The sequence below is a fragment of the Saimiri boliviensis genome, chromosome 11, assembly GCF_048565385.1.
Source record: "Saimiri boliviensis isolate mSaiBol1 chromosome 11, mSaiBol1.pri, whole genome shotgun sequence".
In the NCBI taxonomy this organism is placed as follows: Eukaryota; Metazoa; Chordata; class Mammalia; order Primates; family Cebidae; genus Saimiri; species Saimiri boliviensis.
The window spans coordinates 426,314-441,818 of NC_133459.1; the positions used below are offsets into that span (position 1 = coordinate 426,314).

Genomic DNA, 15,505 nt, shown 5'->3' on the forward strand with positions numbered 1-15,505 from the left:
TGCAACCACGTTTAGAGTGAATCAGTGTGGTTCTCGTCACAAGCATTTGCATTTTCCTGGCGGCCGCGGTGGGGCCTGGGTGGCTCTGACGCCCCCGGCCCGGGAAAGACCAGGCGCCCTTCCCTCAACTTCCTGGCTACTCATTTCCAGCCAGGTTTCATCTATTTTTATTGATCGTTCAGTTTTCAAGGACGCGGAGGAGCTGCGTTCTTTCCCACGGAGCGGAGGTCGCCAGGGCCCGGCCCGGACGTTCGGCGGAATCACTGGAGCGAGATGAGGTTCTCAGAAGTGAGATGCGCGATTTCGAGGCCCTGCGCCCCGCCGCGTCTCAGCCGCGCGCCGGGAGAGAGGAGCCGGGGTCCGAACAGCCGCTGACACGTGTCGGCGACAGCCACCCCAGTGGGGCGAAGGGCGGCCGGGGCGGGCGGCGTCAGAACTCCTCGTGCACGCTGCGCGCGTAGTCCACCAGCTTGCTGCCCGTGAAGAACTCGCTGTACTTCAGCATCTCCTCGGGCTCCAGGTGCTGGTTCTGGTTCTCGTCGGCGACGGCGATCATCTGCTTGGCCTCGTTCAGGGCATTGTACTCGTTCATGGGGTCCATGTAGCTCTGCGGGCGAGCCGGACGCTGGTCAGCGGGAGCGGGTCGGCGGGGTCGGCGGGGCGCGGGTAGGCGGGGGACAGGCCAGCGGGGCGCGGGTCAGCGGCCACCTTGCCACCCTCCCAGCGCTGGTCCCACCCGGGAGCCCCTGCGGGCTCCGCTCAGCGGAGGAGCTGGACCCAGGCTCCGAAGCCACCCACACAAAGTGGCTCCTAAGATGCCCACTGGCTGCAGCGGGAATGTGGGCACATTCTGGAAGGTTCCCGAAGAAAGCACATATGAGAAGGGCACAGGGTGGGGAGAAGCCCGAGGCCGGCAGGGGTCACGAGGCACAGGGGCTGCACCAGCCAGGACCCCAGTTCTGAAGGATCCCTGACCTGGGCCAGGCCCACGGGCTATCGGCAGGGATCAGAGGATTTTCTACATGAAAACAAAATGACTCACTCAGCAGTGGAAGAAAAACAAGCCCCACGTGGCACCTACACATGATACCAGTGAAAACATTTCAGAGGAAGGTAGTATATTCCAGCGAGGTGGCAGAGGCCGCCCCGCCCACCTGCCCCGGAGCTGGGCCCAGCACCAGCCTCCCCTTGTGGCCCTGTTAAAAAGGGGCTGTGGGAACCCTGATGCCCCCCCGAGAGGGGATGAGGATGGGGCCTGGCCAGGCTCCCGTCTCTCTTCTGAGCCTAAACACCAACAACTGCCACGCAGCCTGGGGGCCTTCGTTGGAGCCCACGCCATGGATGTCGCTAAGCAAACGCCCAAGTGATGGCCCTGGCAGTCTCAGGTTGGCCACCAGCACAGCCAGGCGCGCAGCGTCCAGCACGGCCGTGAGCACGGCCTCCACAGAGCCTCCAGTGCGGCCTCAGCACGGCCTCCACAGAGCCTCCACCATGGCCTCCAGCACGGCCTCCACAGAGCCTCCAGTGCGGCCTCAGCACGGCCTCCACAGAGCCTCCACCATGGCCTCCAGTACGGCCTCCACAGAGCCTCCACCATGGCCTCCAGCACGGCCTCCACAGAGCCTCCACAGAGCCTCCAGCACAGCCTCAGCACGGCCTCCACAGAGCCTCCACCACGGCCTCCAGCACAGCCTCCAGCACGGCCTCCACAGAGCCTCCACCACAGCCTCCAGCACGGCCTCCACAGAGCCACCAGTGCAGCCTCCAGCACGGCCTCCACAGAGCCTCCAGTGCAGCCTCAGCACGGCCTCCACAGAGCCTCCACCATGGCCTCCAGCACGGCCTCCACAGAGCCTCCAGTGCGGCCTCAGCACGGCCTCCACAGAGCCTCCACCATGGCCTCCAGCACGGCCTCCACAGAGTCTCCAGTGCGGCCTCAGCACGGCCTCCACAGAGCCTCCACATGGCCTCCAGCACGGCCTCCACAGAGCCACCAGCATGGCCTCCAGCACGGCCTCCACAGAGCCTCCAGTGCGGCCTCAGCACGGCCTCCACAGAGCCTCCACCATGGCCTCCAGCACAGCCTCAGCACGGCCTCCACAGAGCCTCCACCACGGCCTCCACCACGGCCTCCACAGAGCCTCCACCACAGCCTCCAGCACGGCCTCCACAGAGCCACCAGTGCAGCCTCCAGCACGGCCTCCACAGAGCCTCCAGTGCGGCCTCAGCACGGCCTCCACAGAGCCTCCACCATGGCCTCCAGCACGGCCTCAGCACGGCCTCCACAGAGCCTCCAGCACGGCCTCCAGCACGGCCTCCACAGAGCCTCCAACACAGCCTCCGCACGGCCTCCAGCACAGCCTCCAGTCCCAGGCGCAGAGCTTGCAGGCCGGCTTGGGACGGCTGCACAGGACTCACCTCCAGCTCCTCCGCGGTCACGATGCCGTCATGGTCGGAGTCGATGAGCTCCTCAAACTCCTTCTTCCTGTCTCTCACCCAGTTGTCGTCGATGTCCTGGCCCTGCTGGTTCTCCACGGTGCCCACGGGCAGGGAGATGAACTCGGGCAGAGAGAGCTGCTTGTCGCCGTCCTGGTCTGTGAGGCGGGAGCGGGTCAGCTCACACCTGGGCGGGGGCTCCCGCAGGACCCGCCCCGACCTCCCGCCACGCCCGGTCCCTACAGTGCGCCGCCGGGCCGGCCCCGCCTCACCCAGGTCCCGGACGATCTCCTTCACCATGAACCTGAGCATGCCCCGGCTGTGCTCGGGGTGCAGGAACGACAGGAACTCCGGCTCTGTCAGCAGCAGGTCCGCAGGAGGGCTGTCCGCCTGGTACCAGCGGTCCTTCAGGTTCTCTAGGACTTCCTGTGCTGAGAGGGGCACAGCCCGTGGGCATCGAGGCAGGCAGACGCCGGCACGCAAATCCAGAACGTTACGAGAGGTGCTGCCTGAACTCGAGGGCTGACACCCGGGGCACAACCGCCCACGAGACCGGAGCCCCACCCTCCAGGACTCACAGGCTCCCCAGACGCAGCCTGGGCCCCCAAGACACAACCCAACACATTGCCTAGACCTTCCAACGTGTAACCCAGGACCCCCCACACACAGCCCAGACCCCCAACACAGCCTGATCCCCCATCCCAGATCCCCTAATACATGGATGGCCCTGACTCCCCGTGGACACAGCCCAGACCCCCAAGACAGAATCTGGACCCTCAAGATACGGACTGGACCCATTACACATCCCAGACCCCCCACAACCCAGACCTCCCAAGACATGGTCCAGAACCTCCCCGTGGCCCAGACTCCTCCAGCCCTCAGGATGGGCCAGGGCCCCGCCCCCCATGCCTGCGGCTGCCCCCAGGAGGAATGAAATCACCCTGGAGGCTGAGGCGTGCTCCCACGGGGGAGGGGGAGGACTCATCACCCTCCTCCGTTTCCTTCACGTGTGATGTCACAGGCAGGAAGTTTCCAGAAATGACTGAGATGGGGCTAAGCTAAGCATCCCGGGAACCTCCCGGCTGGGACATGGCGCAGCCTGTGTGTGTGTGGCCCTTGCTGTCCCGCTGTGCTCACCCAGCCCCGTCCCCTCTCACCCCGAGGGCCTGTCTTGGTCTCCAGGGCAGAAACACAACCTCACCACGGTCAGCGGCTCAGCCCAGCTGCCGTCACATCTCCGAACAACCTCCTTCTACATGACAAGTTCACTTAAAGGAAGACGGGAGTGACGGGGCGATGGATCCCGGGGCGCCTCTCCCCATCTGCTCCACCACAGCTCCCGGGACGGATGGACAGGACCAAACTGACCCCCCCAGGACAGGGGCAGGCACAGGCGCCTGGTGCAGGCCAGCCGGGAGGCGCCTTCTCCAGCACAGGGTTCTCATAGCCACTCAGCCCCAGCACCGACCTCGGGCCCCGGAGAAGCCACGGGTCCCAGCCCCCCTGCCAGAAGCTGGGTCTCTGCAGCCACTGTTAGTAACGGATCTGCAGACACCGTCCTGGTTCAGGGAGGATCGATGACCACTGTCCCTGTGGGAAGAGGACACAGACCCCGGGAGAGGCAGTGGATGGAGGCAGGAGATGGGGTGAGGCCCGCCTGCCATGCCCTCACCACAGCCTCCAGAATCACGTGAGGACAGCAGCCTGGGACTCATGCTGTGGGCCATACGTGGCCCTTGAAGGAGCCATGCAGGAGAGGGGTGGGAGGTCGCAGGGGAGGTGTCAGAGGTCAGGGGGGTGTGGCGGTACCTGCCAGGGCTTCCCAGCACCTCCCTCCAGGACCCGGCAGCTATTCTTCCTGATCCAGAAGCCAAATACCCGAAGGGCTAAGGGGGTTCTAATCAGCCGAAGGCCAGGGAGGCGAAGGCGGATCAGACATGGTTGAGCAGGGACGGGCACCTCAAGGTGCACAGGGTCCCCAGAACACGGAGCAAATTCTAAATACACCTCTGCTGAGCCCCCAAGGTAGAAGGCGGCTTCACAGAGATGCCACGAAGCTCTAGGTCCAGGTGGGACGTGTCCTGAGCAGAAGAGACCCAAATAAAATGGCACCCGGGAAAGACAAACACGACAGGAGCCGTGGTGCCGATACAGGCACGGGCCCCCACCCGGCAAATCGCCGGCAGGCCGCGCGGGCTGCGCAGAGCTCACCAGCGGGACGGAGTGGGACGCAGGCCCAGGGCAGGCACCGACTGGGTGCGGTGAGGAAAATGGGAACCGCTCTTCAGAAAGGAGACACCGTCCAGTCTGGCCGGGGACGGGGCTCCCGGCAGCTGGGAGGCCGAGGCGGGCAGATCCCTTTAGCCAGGGCTTTGAGGCCAGCCTGGGCACACAGGGAGATTCTGTCTCTTAGTTCTGGTCTTTTTAATGTCTAATTTGTATGATTTAGAAAGGACAGGACCAAACTCAAGATGAGCACACACGAACTGAAGAGGGCAGGCAGAGCCGACAGGCCTGGGAGGCCTCCACGCCGTTCCACAAGGACAAGGGCGGGCACAGGAGCCGGCAATCCCAAGACGCGGGGGCCGAGGCGGGCGGGCCACTCGCACACACGCCCCAGGACGGGGGGAGGCCGAGCTGGCACATCACTTAAACCCTCTCAAACCCCAAGAGTTGGAGACCTGCCAGGTGACAAGGGGAGATCTCATGTCTACAAAAAAATACATGTTTTTAAATCAGCTGGGCCTGGTGGCACCCACTGGTGGTCCCAGTTACTCAGGAGGCTGCCCCCGATGGGGGCTGGTCACATGATATAGGGCCATTCCTGGCAGGAACATGTCTTACAACTTTATTTTTTTTTATTCTCCTAGGAGGACAGACTGAGCCCAGGATGCGGAGATCACAGTGAGCTGACATCGTGCCACTGCACTGCAGCCTGGGCAAAAGTGAGACCCTCTCTCCAAAACAATAACAAGTTAAAAACTAAAAAAAGGGTTAAGTTAAGCCTAGGTGCAGTGGCTCACACCTGTAATCCCAGCACTTTGGGAGGCTGAGGTGGGCAGATCACTCGAAGCCAGGAGTTTGAGACCAGCCTGGCCAACATGGCAAAATCTGTCTGTACAAAAAAATTAAAAAATTAGCCAGGCAAGGTGGTGGGCACCTGTGGTCCCAGCTACCTGGAAGGCTGGGGTGGGAGGCTCACCTGAGCCCAGAAGTTACGGCCACAGTGAGCCGAGATTACACCACTGCATTCCAGGCTGGGTAAGAGAGACAGTCGCACGCAAAAAGAGAGGTGAAGAGGTGGTTTGACGTCAGCCTCTGGTAAGGAAACGTCTGACAGGCTGTGCAGGCACAAAACATAAAGGTGTAAGATACGCCCAGCCTGCCAGGAACGGCCGCGTTTCACATCACCAGTCCCGTGGGGAGACACCACCCCAGGAACCAGAGCAGTGATGGAACTGGCAGGCACCTCCTCAGACCCCCCGCAAAGCCCCAAACCAAACCAGAAAGCGAGCGTGCCGGGTAAGGGCACACAGAGCCCCAGGGGAGCGGCAACCGTGGTACCCGCTCTGCTGTGTGCCACCACGGCACTGGCAGGGCTGCTGCCCAGACGGCTCTCCGGGAACCGGCCCCGTGCAGGGTGGCGGGCTCTCCTCTCACCCACCCTTAACCAGGTGCCAGGCCCCACCTCGCTCCACCCTCTTCACACAGAGGCACCAGCTAGGACCCAGCCAGGGCTGAGGATGCCCTGCAGGTCAACAGCCGTGCCCCCGACACAAGGAAGAGCCTCTCCCTGGGACCTGACCGCTTCCCTGGTGACCACCTGGTGGCCACACAGATGTCTCAGCAGACCCCAGACCCCAGACCCCAGAGCCAGGCCCTCAGACACAGTCCGTTCCCTCTCCCTGGGAAACCCTGCCTCACGTGGCCTTCAGAGTATCAGGCAGGGCCCCACACCAGATTCACGGCCCCAGATTCTCTGTAGGAGCTAACTGGATAACCGCCATAATGGTGTCGTGACCAGCAGAGAGTGTGCTGAGAGCGGCCGGGCACGGCTCACACGCTCCCCACCCGACCCCTGGGCGGCGCCTGGGCCAGCAATGGCTTCTTCCCTCCTCAGAGCCACCACCACCCATGTTGGGATACACAGGACACGCCTGCACGTGTGCATACACAATGGGCGTGATGCAGACACGTGTGCAGATTCACATATACCCACGAGCACACGGCTCACTCACCTGCACGTGTACCCACGAGCACACGGCACTCACATGTACCCACAAGCACACGCACACTCACCTGCATGTACCCATGAGCATACAGTACTCACATGTACCCAAAAGCACACGCACACTCACGTGCATGTACCCACGAGCACACGGTACTCACATGTACCCACAAGCACATGGCTCTCACCTGCACGTGTGTACCCACGAGCACACAGCACTCACCTGCATGTACCCATGAGCACATGGCACACTCACCTGCACGTGTACCCACGAGCACATGGCACTCACAGGTACCCACAAGCACACGCACACTCACCTGCATGTACCCACGAGCACACGGCTCACTCACCTGCACGTGTACCCATGAGCACACAGCACTCACCCGCATGTACCCATGAGCACATGGCACACTCACTGCATGTACCTACGAGCACATGGCACACCCACATGTACCCGCACACACACGGCACACCCACCGCATGTACCCACGAGCACATGCACGTGGTGCACTCGCACGCACGCACGCAGGAGATGCCCGAGACCCTCGCAGGAGCCCGGTGAGCACTCACTTTCCTCGTCCACTTTGAGCTCCTCGTTGAGCCTGATGGCGTCAGCAACCTCTTTCTCACTGTGACCTTTACTCGCCAAAAACCTCACTTTATACTCGTCCCATGACACGTGGCCTGGAAGAGCGGGGCATACCTGTCAGGACTGAGCTGAGCTGAGCTGAGCTGAGCTGCCTTTTCAGCCGAGACAGGGTCTCACTCTGCTGGCCAGGCTGGAGTCAGCGGGATGCCAGTGTCTGGAGCCCTGGGGCCCAGGCCAGCAGCTCGTGCCCACCTCCTCACCTGCGAAGCCAGCTGGGAATGTCTGTGCCCAGGGCCACTGAGAGGCACAGGCAGCACCAGGTCCTGAGCGGCACCTTCCGTGGCCACGCCCGGTGCTCAGTGCACATTTTCCTCACGGAGCCTCGGGCAGCGCCAACCCAGCTTCCACGTACCCCAGCATACCCCACCACACCTCGGGCCTCCAGCTGACACTTCCCCACCGCCCTTCCCTCAGACCAGGCCCGTCCACCCTCCAGGCCCCAGGCCAGGCCCACGGCCCTGCCTGCCCTACCCGCCCTGCCCACCGGCCCGGCCGTGGTACCGTCCCCGTCGGGGTCCACGGCTCGGAAGTGCATCTTGCTCTCCTCCATGGCCTCCTGGAAGTGCTCGGCCGTCTTCTCCATGATCCAGCGCTGCATCTCCTTGGCGCTGATCTTCCGGTCGCTGTTCACATCTACCCTGCAGGCAGCACGTGGGCAGGCGGCCGTCAGACCGGCCCCAGGACCCCAAACTGCCAGACGGATGGCACCAGCCCCGGGACTCCACGCAGTGTGAACCCATTCCCAACAGCGAATGCTCCCCCGGGCGCCACAGGACATGGGGGCTCATGGGGGTTCATGGGAGCGGGGGCCGTGCCAGACACACTGGGGAAGGTGGGTGCCACAGTCCCCGCCCCAGGACGACACAGGGACCCTCCGGCTCCGTCACAGCAGTACAGAATCACCACTGGACTCCTCTCTCCAACGGCTCTCAAAAGTGACCGTCTTCACTTTTATTTATTCATTGAAACGGAATCTCGCTGTCAGCAGGCTGGAGTGCAGTGGCACAGTCTTGGCTCACTGCAACCTCTGCCTCCCAGGTTCAGGGATTCTCCCACCTCAGCCTCCCTAGTAGCTGGGATTATAGTTGTGTGCCATCACACCCAGCTAATTTTTGTATTTTTAGTTTAAGTGGGGTCTCACCACATTGGCCAGGCTGGTCTTGAACTCCTGACCTCAAGTGATTCCACCCACCTTGGCCTCCCAAACTGCTGGGATTACAGGTGTAGCCACTGGGCCCGGCCTACATTTTATTTTAGATGCTTCAGGTAGGCCAGATGCCGTGGCCACACCTGCAATCCCAGCAGGCTGAGAGGCCAAGACGGGGGGATCGCTTGAGCCCAAGAGTTCAAGACCAGCCTGGGCAACACAGAGAGACCTCATCTCTACAAAAAACAATTACAAAAATCCGCCAGGTGCGGTGACACGGACCTGTGGTCTCAGCTACTCAAGAGGCTGAGGTGGGAGGACGGTCTCGACAGGGGTCGTGGAGGCTGCAGTGAACTGTGATGGCGCCACTGCAGCCTGGGCGACCGAGACCCTAACTCAAAACAAAACAAAACAAAACAAAATCCTTTCTGCATATAAACGTAAAGTTACAAGACTTAGGAGAGAGACCATGTGGGGACTTAGCATTGTGTCGAAGGATAGAAGAAACCACAGACTTGAGGAGCCAGGACACCGATCGGAGACATGGGCCGGCACAGGCCAGGAGGACTGGGTCCCAGCCTCACAGAGCTCGGCTTCAACGTCACATGCCACCCAAGCCTGAGCTCAGCTGCTGGAAACTCAACCCCCAGGGCAGCAGCGCTGGGAGGCGGGGCTTTGAGGGGGCGGGGTCTCCGGGGCCGGGCTGGTGCACTTGCCAGAGGCGTCCCAAGAGGACAGTGCCCCGGCCCCTCGCCAGGTGTGTGTGGTCGGGGACCTGGGCCAGGTCAGCTTCAAGGTACCGAGCTCTGGCCCCCGAGAGGACAAGGGGAAGATCCCAGCTTCCAGCTCCGGCCAGGACCAGGACTCGCTGGAAAGGCGGCTGCTGTGCACGGGACAGGTGGAGGCCAGCCTGGAGCATCTCATGATGCCATGAAGCCGAGAGGCAAAGTGAGCTCAAAAGCCAAAGACGCAAGAGCCACAGCTCCCAACAGCCAGCGCGGACGCCGCACGGGCGGCACAATCAGCAGTGCTGGGCCCAAAGCACGCAGCAAAGTCCACGCCGCAGGACGCAAGCCCACGAGGGGCTGGCCGATGCGGCCACCCCTGTGGTTTCAGCACTGTGGGAGGCTGAGGTGGGAGGAGGGATTTCTATGAAGGAAGGATTTTGTTTTGTTTTGAGTTAGGGTCTCGGTCGCCCAGGCTGCAGTGACGCCATCACAGTTCACTGCAGCCTCCACGTCCCAGGTGGGAGGCTGTGGGAGGTTGAGGCTCGAGGAATCCGAGGCCAACCTGGGCAACGTAGCAAGACCCTGTCTCTACAAAACAATTTAGAAGTTGGCTGGGTGCGGTGGTGCACACCTGTGAGCCCAGCTACTTAAGAGGCTGAGGCGGGAGAATCGCTTGCGCCCAGGAGCTTGAGGCTGCAGTGAGCTGAGATCCCACCACTGCACTCCGGCCTGGGCAACAGAGCGAGACCGCAAAGCAAACACAGACACAAAAACAAAAAGAGCCTTGACTCATAAGTAAATGGACAGGGAGCAGAAACCCACGGAATCCGCGTGGCTGTGACACTCGACCCACAGGAGGAGGCATCACCTGGACCCAGTCCCGGACTCGAGGGAGGGAGGGGCGGGGACAGGGATAGACAGCTCCCCAGGGAGCCGCCCACAGACGCCCTGCTCAGGTCACCCAGGTCAGCATCCCCGGGGTGCCACGTGGTGTCCAGGACCCCCAAGGAAGGGCACCTCCCTTCTGGGTATTCTTTCCAAATCCCTCAGCTCCATCCAGTCAGGAAGAAACACACCTAACGAGCCCAAAGGGGGACATCCTACAACCTCCTGCCCAGCCCCCCTCAGAACTGTTACGTCCATTAAAAAACAGGGGAGTCCCAGCCCCCCTCAGAACTGTTATGTCCATGAAAAAACAGGGGAGTCCCAGCCCTCCTCAGAACTGTTACGTCCATTAAAAAACAGGGGAGTCCCAGCCCCCCTCAGAACTGTTACGTCCATTAAAAAACAGGGGAGTCCCAGCCCCCCTCAGAACTGTTACGTCCATTAAAAAACAGGGGAGTCCCAGCCCCCCTCAGAACTGTTACGTCCATTAAAAAAACAGGGGAGTCCCAGCCCCCCTCAGAACTGTTAGGTCCACGAAAAAACAGGGGAGTCTCAGATGCTGTCCCTGCCCGAAGGTGCAGAGGAGACCGGACGGCTGAATGTAGGTCCTGGCGGTACGGGGCCTGCACAGAAAGAAGGCAAGAGGGAACCCCGTGCTAAGGAGTGAAGTCACTGCTTGGCGCTGGTGTCAGGGAGACCCACTGCTACTTCCCACTGCGCGCACCCCCTCCTCAAACGAGCTGGCTCAGCATTTCCTTACAGTCAGCAGAAAGAAACCTCCGGTCCTGCTGGAGACGCTCCGAGCAGACACCTTGACTCCCCTCGCCAGGCGGGCAGCCCGCTCCCAGCACCACATGGGCAGGGACACACCCCCGCCGCCCACCCCGTGACACCCGAGCCAGGCCTTTGTGAGCTCCTGGGCAGTGATGCTGACAGACCCCAGGAGCACCGGCGGCCTCTACCAAGTAAACACAGGCCACACAGGGAACCCTGACTCATGCCATCTGGGGAGAAGAGCAAAAGGATGCCGTGCCCAGTGCCCAGGGCCTCCAGCTGGCACCATGCCTCCCTCCCACCAGCCCAGCTGTGCTCCACCCGAAAGCCTGGATCCTCAGCCCAGGGCCCTGGCACAGCCGGGCCCATCCCCACCCTCAGCAGGGCCCTGGCACAGTCAGGCCAATCCTCACTCCTTCCCTACCTGCACCTGCTCCCCTGGGCCCCGGCCCTGCCCAACCCCTGCTCACCAACTCTGCCATCTGCCCCTCTGCACATCAGCCCTGGAGCACCAGGCCCAGCAGGACGGTGAGGCCGGGGCTGCCTCCATGTGTCCTGCAGGCCCCAGAAACCCCAGGGTGTTCTCTCACCTGCACCCTGGCTCCCTGCCTTGCACCTCAGCTGGCCTGGAGGACTTGAGGGCATGTCCTGACCCAGCTCTGTGGCCAGGCATCTTCCAGAGGTGAGGCCAGCGCCCAGTGCGTGTGGGTTCCAGGGCCACCCCGCAGGGTACCCCGGCTCTGCCGCAGGACCTGACTCTGCGGGGGGTGACTGGTCAGGCTGACCCATCTTGGGCCCCTTATACCAGGCTCCCAAGACTGGGGGACGTGGTCAGGGACAAAACTCAGCACTAGGCAGAGAGACAAGAGGGGCTCGGGAACCTGGCAGGGCAGGGGCGGTGACAGCCAAGCATGGCCACAGGCACAGCACAGCTCTGCTCCTGACCAGGCCAGCAAAACAAGCCAACCCCACACTCCCCACATCTGCGTGTGACACGCTCCCCGCCGCGTGTGGCAGGGACCGCGGATGCAGGGACCGCGGACGCAGGGTAGAGGGCCCCGCCGCGTGTGACAGGGACCACGGACACACAGGGTAGAGGGCCCCGCCGTGTGTGACAGGGACCGCGGACGCAGGGTAGAGGGCCCCGCCGCGTGCGGCAGGGACCACGGACACACAGGGTAGAGGGCCCCGCCGCGTGTGGCAGGGACCACGGACACACAGGGTAGAGGGCCCCGCCGCGTGTGACAGGGACCGCGGACGCAGGGTAGAGGGCGTTCCAGGAGGAGCCCGGCGCTCAAGGCACCAGCTCTCCAGCTGCCCGTGGCCGCCCCTTGCTCCTCAGCCAGGCCTTGTCTAGCTGGTGCTGCAGCCCGCGGAGGTCGCCAGTCTGCCCCTCAGCACGCTGACCACGCGGTGCGGTGGGTGCCTCCTGCTATCCTAGGGATGGCCACAGAGGCCGACTCCGGCCCTGTCAGCCCCGGAGGACCCAGGGCATTCGAGGAGCAGCTCCGGGCCGCCAGCACTGGCCTTGGTGCCAACAGCAGGCCGGAAGCGCCGCTGATCATGGGCACGCCTTGCCGGCCCGGCAGGTGCCGACACAGGGCCCAGCGCCCCCCACCGCGCGGGCGGCGCCTACTTGGAAAAGATGACCATCAGCTTCCTCCGGCTCCGCCGTGGCTCCGTGTCCTCATCAAAGCCTCCCAGGTCCCTGCCCAGGAAGACCTCCTGGTGGAAGTCCCGGTTGAGGTGCCCGTCCACCTCCAGCTTCACGCCGTTCAGGTGGTCCGGGGGCAGGATCTCATTCTCCTCCCTGTGGGCCGCTCTCTCTCGAGTGGACGTGTGGTTGGCGGGTCTCGCAGACGCGTCCATCAGAAGGACCGCCCCCAGGAGCCAGAGGCAGTGCGGAGCCAGGCCCACCAGAGGACCCCACCTGGACGCCATCGCCACCCAGGGCCAGGTGCTGGGAGGGGCAGGGGCAGGGGAGGAAGTGAAGTCTGGCTCCAGTCCAAGCCCCAGGCACTGAAGAGGGCCGGGTCCCCACGACAGCCACAGGCTGGGGATGGGCAGCGCGGCCCCGGAAGCCCGCACGGCGAGTAGCTCACGGTCTGCGGAGAAGACAGACACCTCGTTAGTGAGACCGCGTGCCCTGAGCACGTCCATTCTGCAACAGGAAACGTGTTCTTGGTTTACAGGCTCCAGACCACACACAGCATCTTTTTCCTTTTTTTTTTTTTTTTTAGAAACAGGGTCTTGGTCTGTCACCCAGGCTGGAGTGTGGTGGTGATCACAGCTCACCGAGATCTCGAACTTCTGGGCTCAGGAGATCCTCTTGCCTCAGCCACCTGAGCAGCTGGGACCACAGGCATGCGCCACCACAGCCGGCTAATTTATTATTATTTTATTTTTTGAAGGGACACGTCTCGATGTATTGCCCAGGCTGGTCTCAAACTCCCGACTTCAAGCGATCCTCTTGCCTCAGCCTGCCAAGGTGCTGAGATCATAGGCGTGAGCCACTGCACCTACTCTTTTTACCCTTTTTTACAGACACTGAGTTTGTAACTGCCTCTCCATATGGTTTTACCCTGTTGGCCAGGCTGGTCTCACACTCCTGACCTCAAGTGATCCTCCCACCTCAGCATCCCAAAGTCCTGGGACTACAGGTGTGAGCCATGGGCACCGGGCCTGATTTAACATTGTTTTTTTTTTTTTTTCTGAGATGGAGTTTCACTCTTGTTCCTCAGGATGGATTGTAATGGCGTGATCTCAGCTCACCGAAACCTCCCTCTCCTGGGTTCAAGTGATTCTCCTGCTTCAGCCTCCCAAGTAGCAGGGATTACAAGCATGTACCACCACGCCCAGCTAATTTTTGTAGTAGAGACGGGGTTTCTCCATGCTGGGTGAGGCTGGTCTTGAACTCCCGACCTCAGGTGATTCTCCCACCTTGGCCTCCCAAAGTGCTGGGAATACAGGCATGAGCCACTGTGCCCGGCCATCGGCCTGATTTTCTTAACACGGTTGAGGGCTTTTTCCTTCCCTCCTGGTGGCATAATTCTATTCTAATTCTATTCCTGTCGTCCCAGCTCACCAGACATGTCTTCCTGGTGCTGACTCCGCTAACTACAGTCGTAAAACATGCTGTGCGCAAAGATACTGCACCTTGTTCCTAGAGAGAACAGACCCAGCTCTCGATTCTACATGATCTTGATGAGTTACAGGGACGTTTCCTTGAGACAGGAGGACCGTGAGACTACCCTGGGCAGCACAGTGAGACTGGGTGGGTCTTTTTTTTTTTTTTTTTTTTTTTGATACGGAGTCTTGCTCTGTCACCCAGGCTGGAGTGCAGTGGCGCGACCTCAGCCCTCAGCTCACTGCAAGCTCCTGCTCCCGGATTCCAGCAATTCTCCTGCCTCAGCGTCCCAAGTAGCTGGGATTACAGGCGCCCACAACCACGCCCGGCATTTTTTTTTTTTTTTTTTTTTTTTTTTTTTTTTTGTATTTTTAGTAGAGACAGGGTTTCACATCTTGGCCAGGTGGGGAGGCTGGTCTTGAACTCCTGAGCTTGTGATCCACCTGCCTGGACCTCCCAAAGTGCTGAGATTTACAGGCGTGAACCACCGCGCCCGGCCGAGACTGCGTGTCTTTAAATAGCAAAAACAAAAAGATGAGACCCTGTCTCAAAAAAGGAAATTTTTAAAAAGTAGCCCCAAAATAACTCTTAATATCGGGAGTCCATCACGTGGCACTTCCTCCCCTGGCGTCACAGCTGAAGGCACAGCCGAGCCGGCCTGTCCCGCCCACCCGGATGGGACTGCAGACCTCGGCCTGCGGAATCGCCGCCCCCGCGAGCCTCCGTCCCCAGCAGGGAGCCGACGCGCCCTCGCGAAGGGGACGTGGGGACCGGCGTAAGCAGAGACGGCGTTTCTCTGCCGTCCCCGGCCTCAGCTCTGGGGGATCGAGGCTCTTTCTGGCGGTGAAACACACGCACTGATTCCGAACGCTCGCCAGGGTCCGGACACCGCCTCTGAGCCGACTTCAGACCTCCAAATCCTCCGAGCCCGGCACGAGGGTCCACGCGCTTCGGAAGCGGAAACGGAGGCGCAGGGAAGCCGGGCGGCTCGTCCGCGGCCGCCTCGCCGACAAACGCGAGTCCAGCCAGACCCCCCGGGCCTCCGTGTCGCGGTGGCATTCGTAGGTTTTGGCCGACAGAAGACCAGACGTGCCGATGGCCGGGGAGACCCGTGTCGTCGGCCCGTCCCTGCCCCCAGGAGCCGCGGGGACGGCGGAGTCCCGCTAGGGCTCGAGGCCGAGCGGACCGACGGTGTCCCGGCCCAGGGCGGGAGGCGGCCACGGCCTCCGGACCCGCCCTCGCCGTCCAGCCGGCGGGGACAGTCGGCCCCGCGGCCTGCAGAGGCCGCCTGGGGCCCCTCACTCACCGGCCTGCCTCCCCGCACCCGGGATCCGAGGAGCTGAGCGAAGCGCCCGTGACGCTGCCAACAGGCCTGGCTCAGGCCGCTGCCATCTTTCTTGCGGGCGGGGGCGGCGCGAACGGGCGCGACCTCGCTGCCGGGACGCCGGCACCACCATCTCTCCTTCGGGCGGAAGCGGTCGCTGGGCCGCTCCGAGGTCGACCAATGAGAAGGGCGCGCGAGGCCACGTGA

General features: G+C 62.2%; 1 protein-coding gene across 2 annotated transcripts; it reads right to left on the reverse strand.

Moving 5' to 3' along the window:
• Nucleotides 1-10: 10 nt before the first annotated feature.
• SDF4 (stromal cell derived factor 4) lies at nucleotides 11-15,464 on the reverse strand. Of its 2 annotated transcripts, XM_010350368.3 has the most exons (7): nucleotides 15,281-15,456; nucleotides 12,484-12,952; nucleotides 7,815-7,951; nucleotides 7,235-7,348; nucleotides 2,709-2,867; nucleotides 2,419-2,594; nucleotides 11-607 (listed from the first exon to the last, which is right to left on the reverse strand). In XM_010350368.3, the coding sequence occupies exons 1-7, from the start codon at nucleotides 15,429-15,431 to the stop codon at nucleotides 431-433; spliced, it is 1,383 nt and encodes a 460-aa protein (XP_010348670.1). In that variant the 5' UTR covers nucleotides 15,432-15,456; the 3' UTR covers nucleotides 11-430. The 2 variants fall into 2 exon arrangements, with proteins under 2 accessions (XP_010348670.1, XP_010348669.2); XM_010350367.3 differs by having other exon boundaries at nucleotides 2,419-2,867; nucleotides 15,281-15,464.
• Between the last annotated feature and the right edge of the window lie 41 nt (nucleotides 15,465-15,505).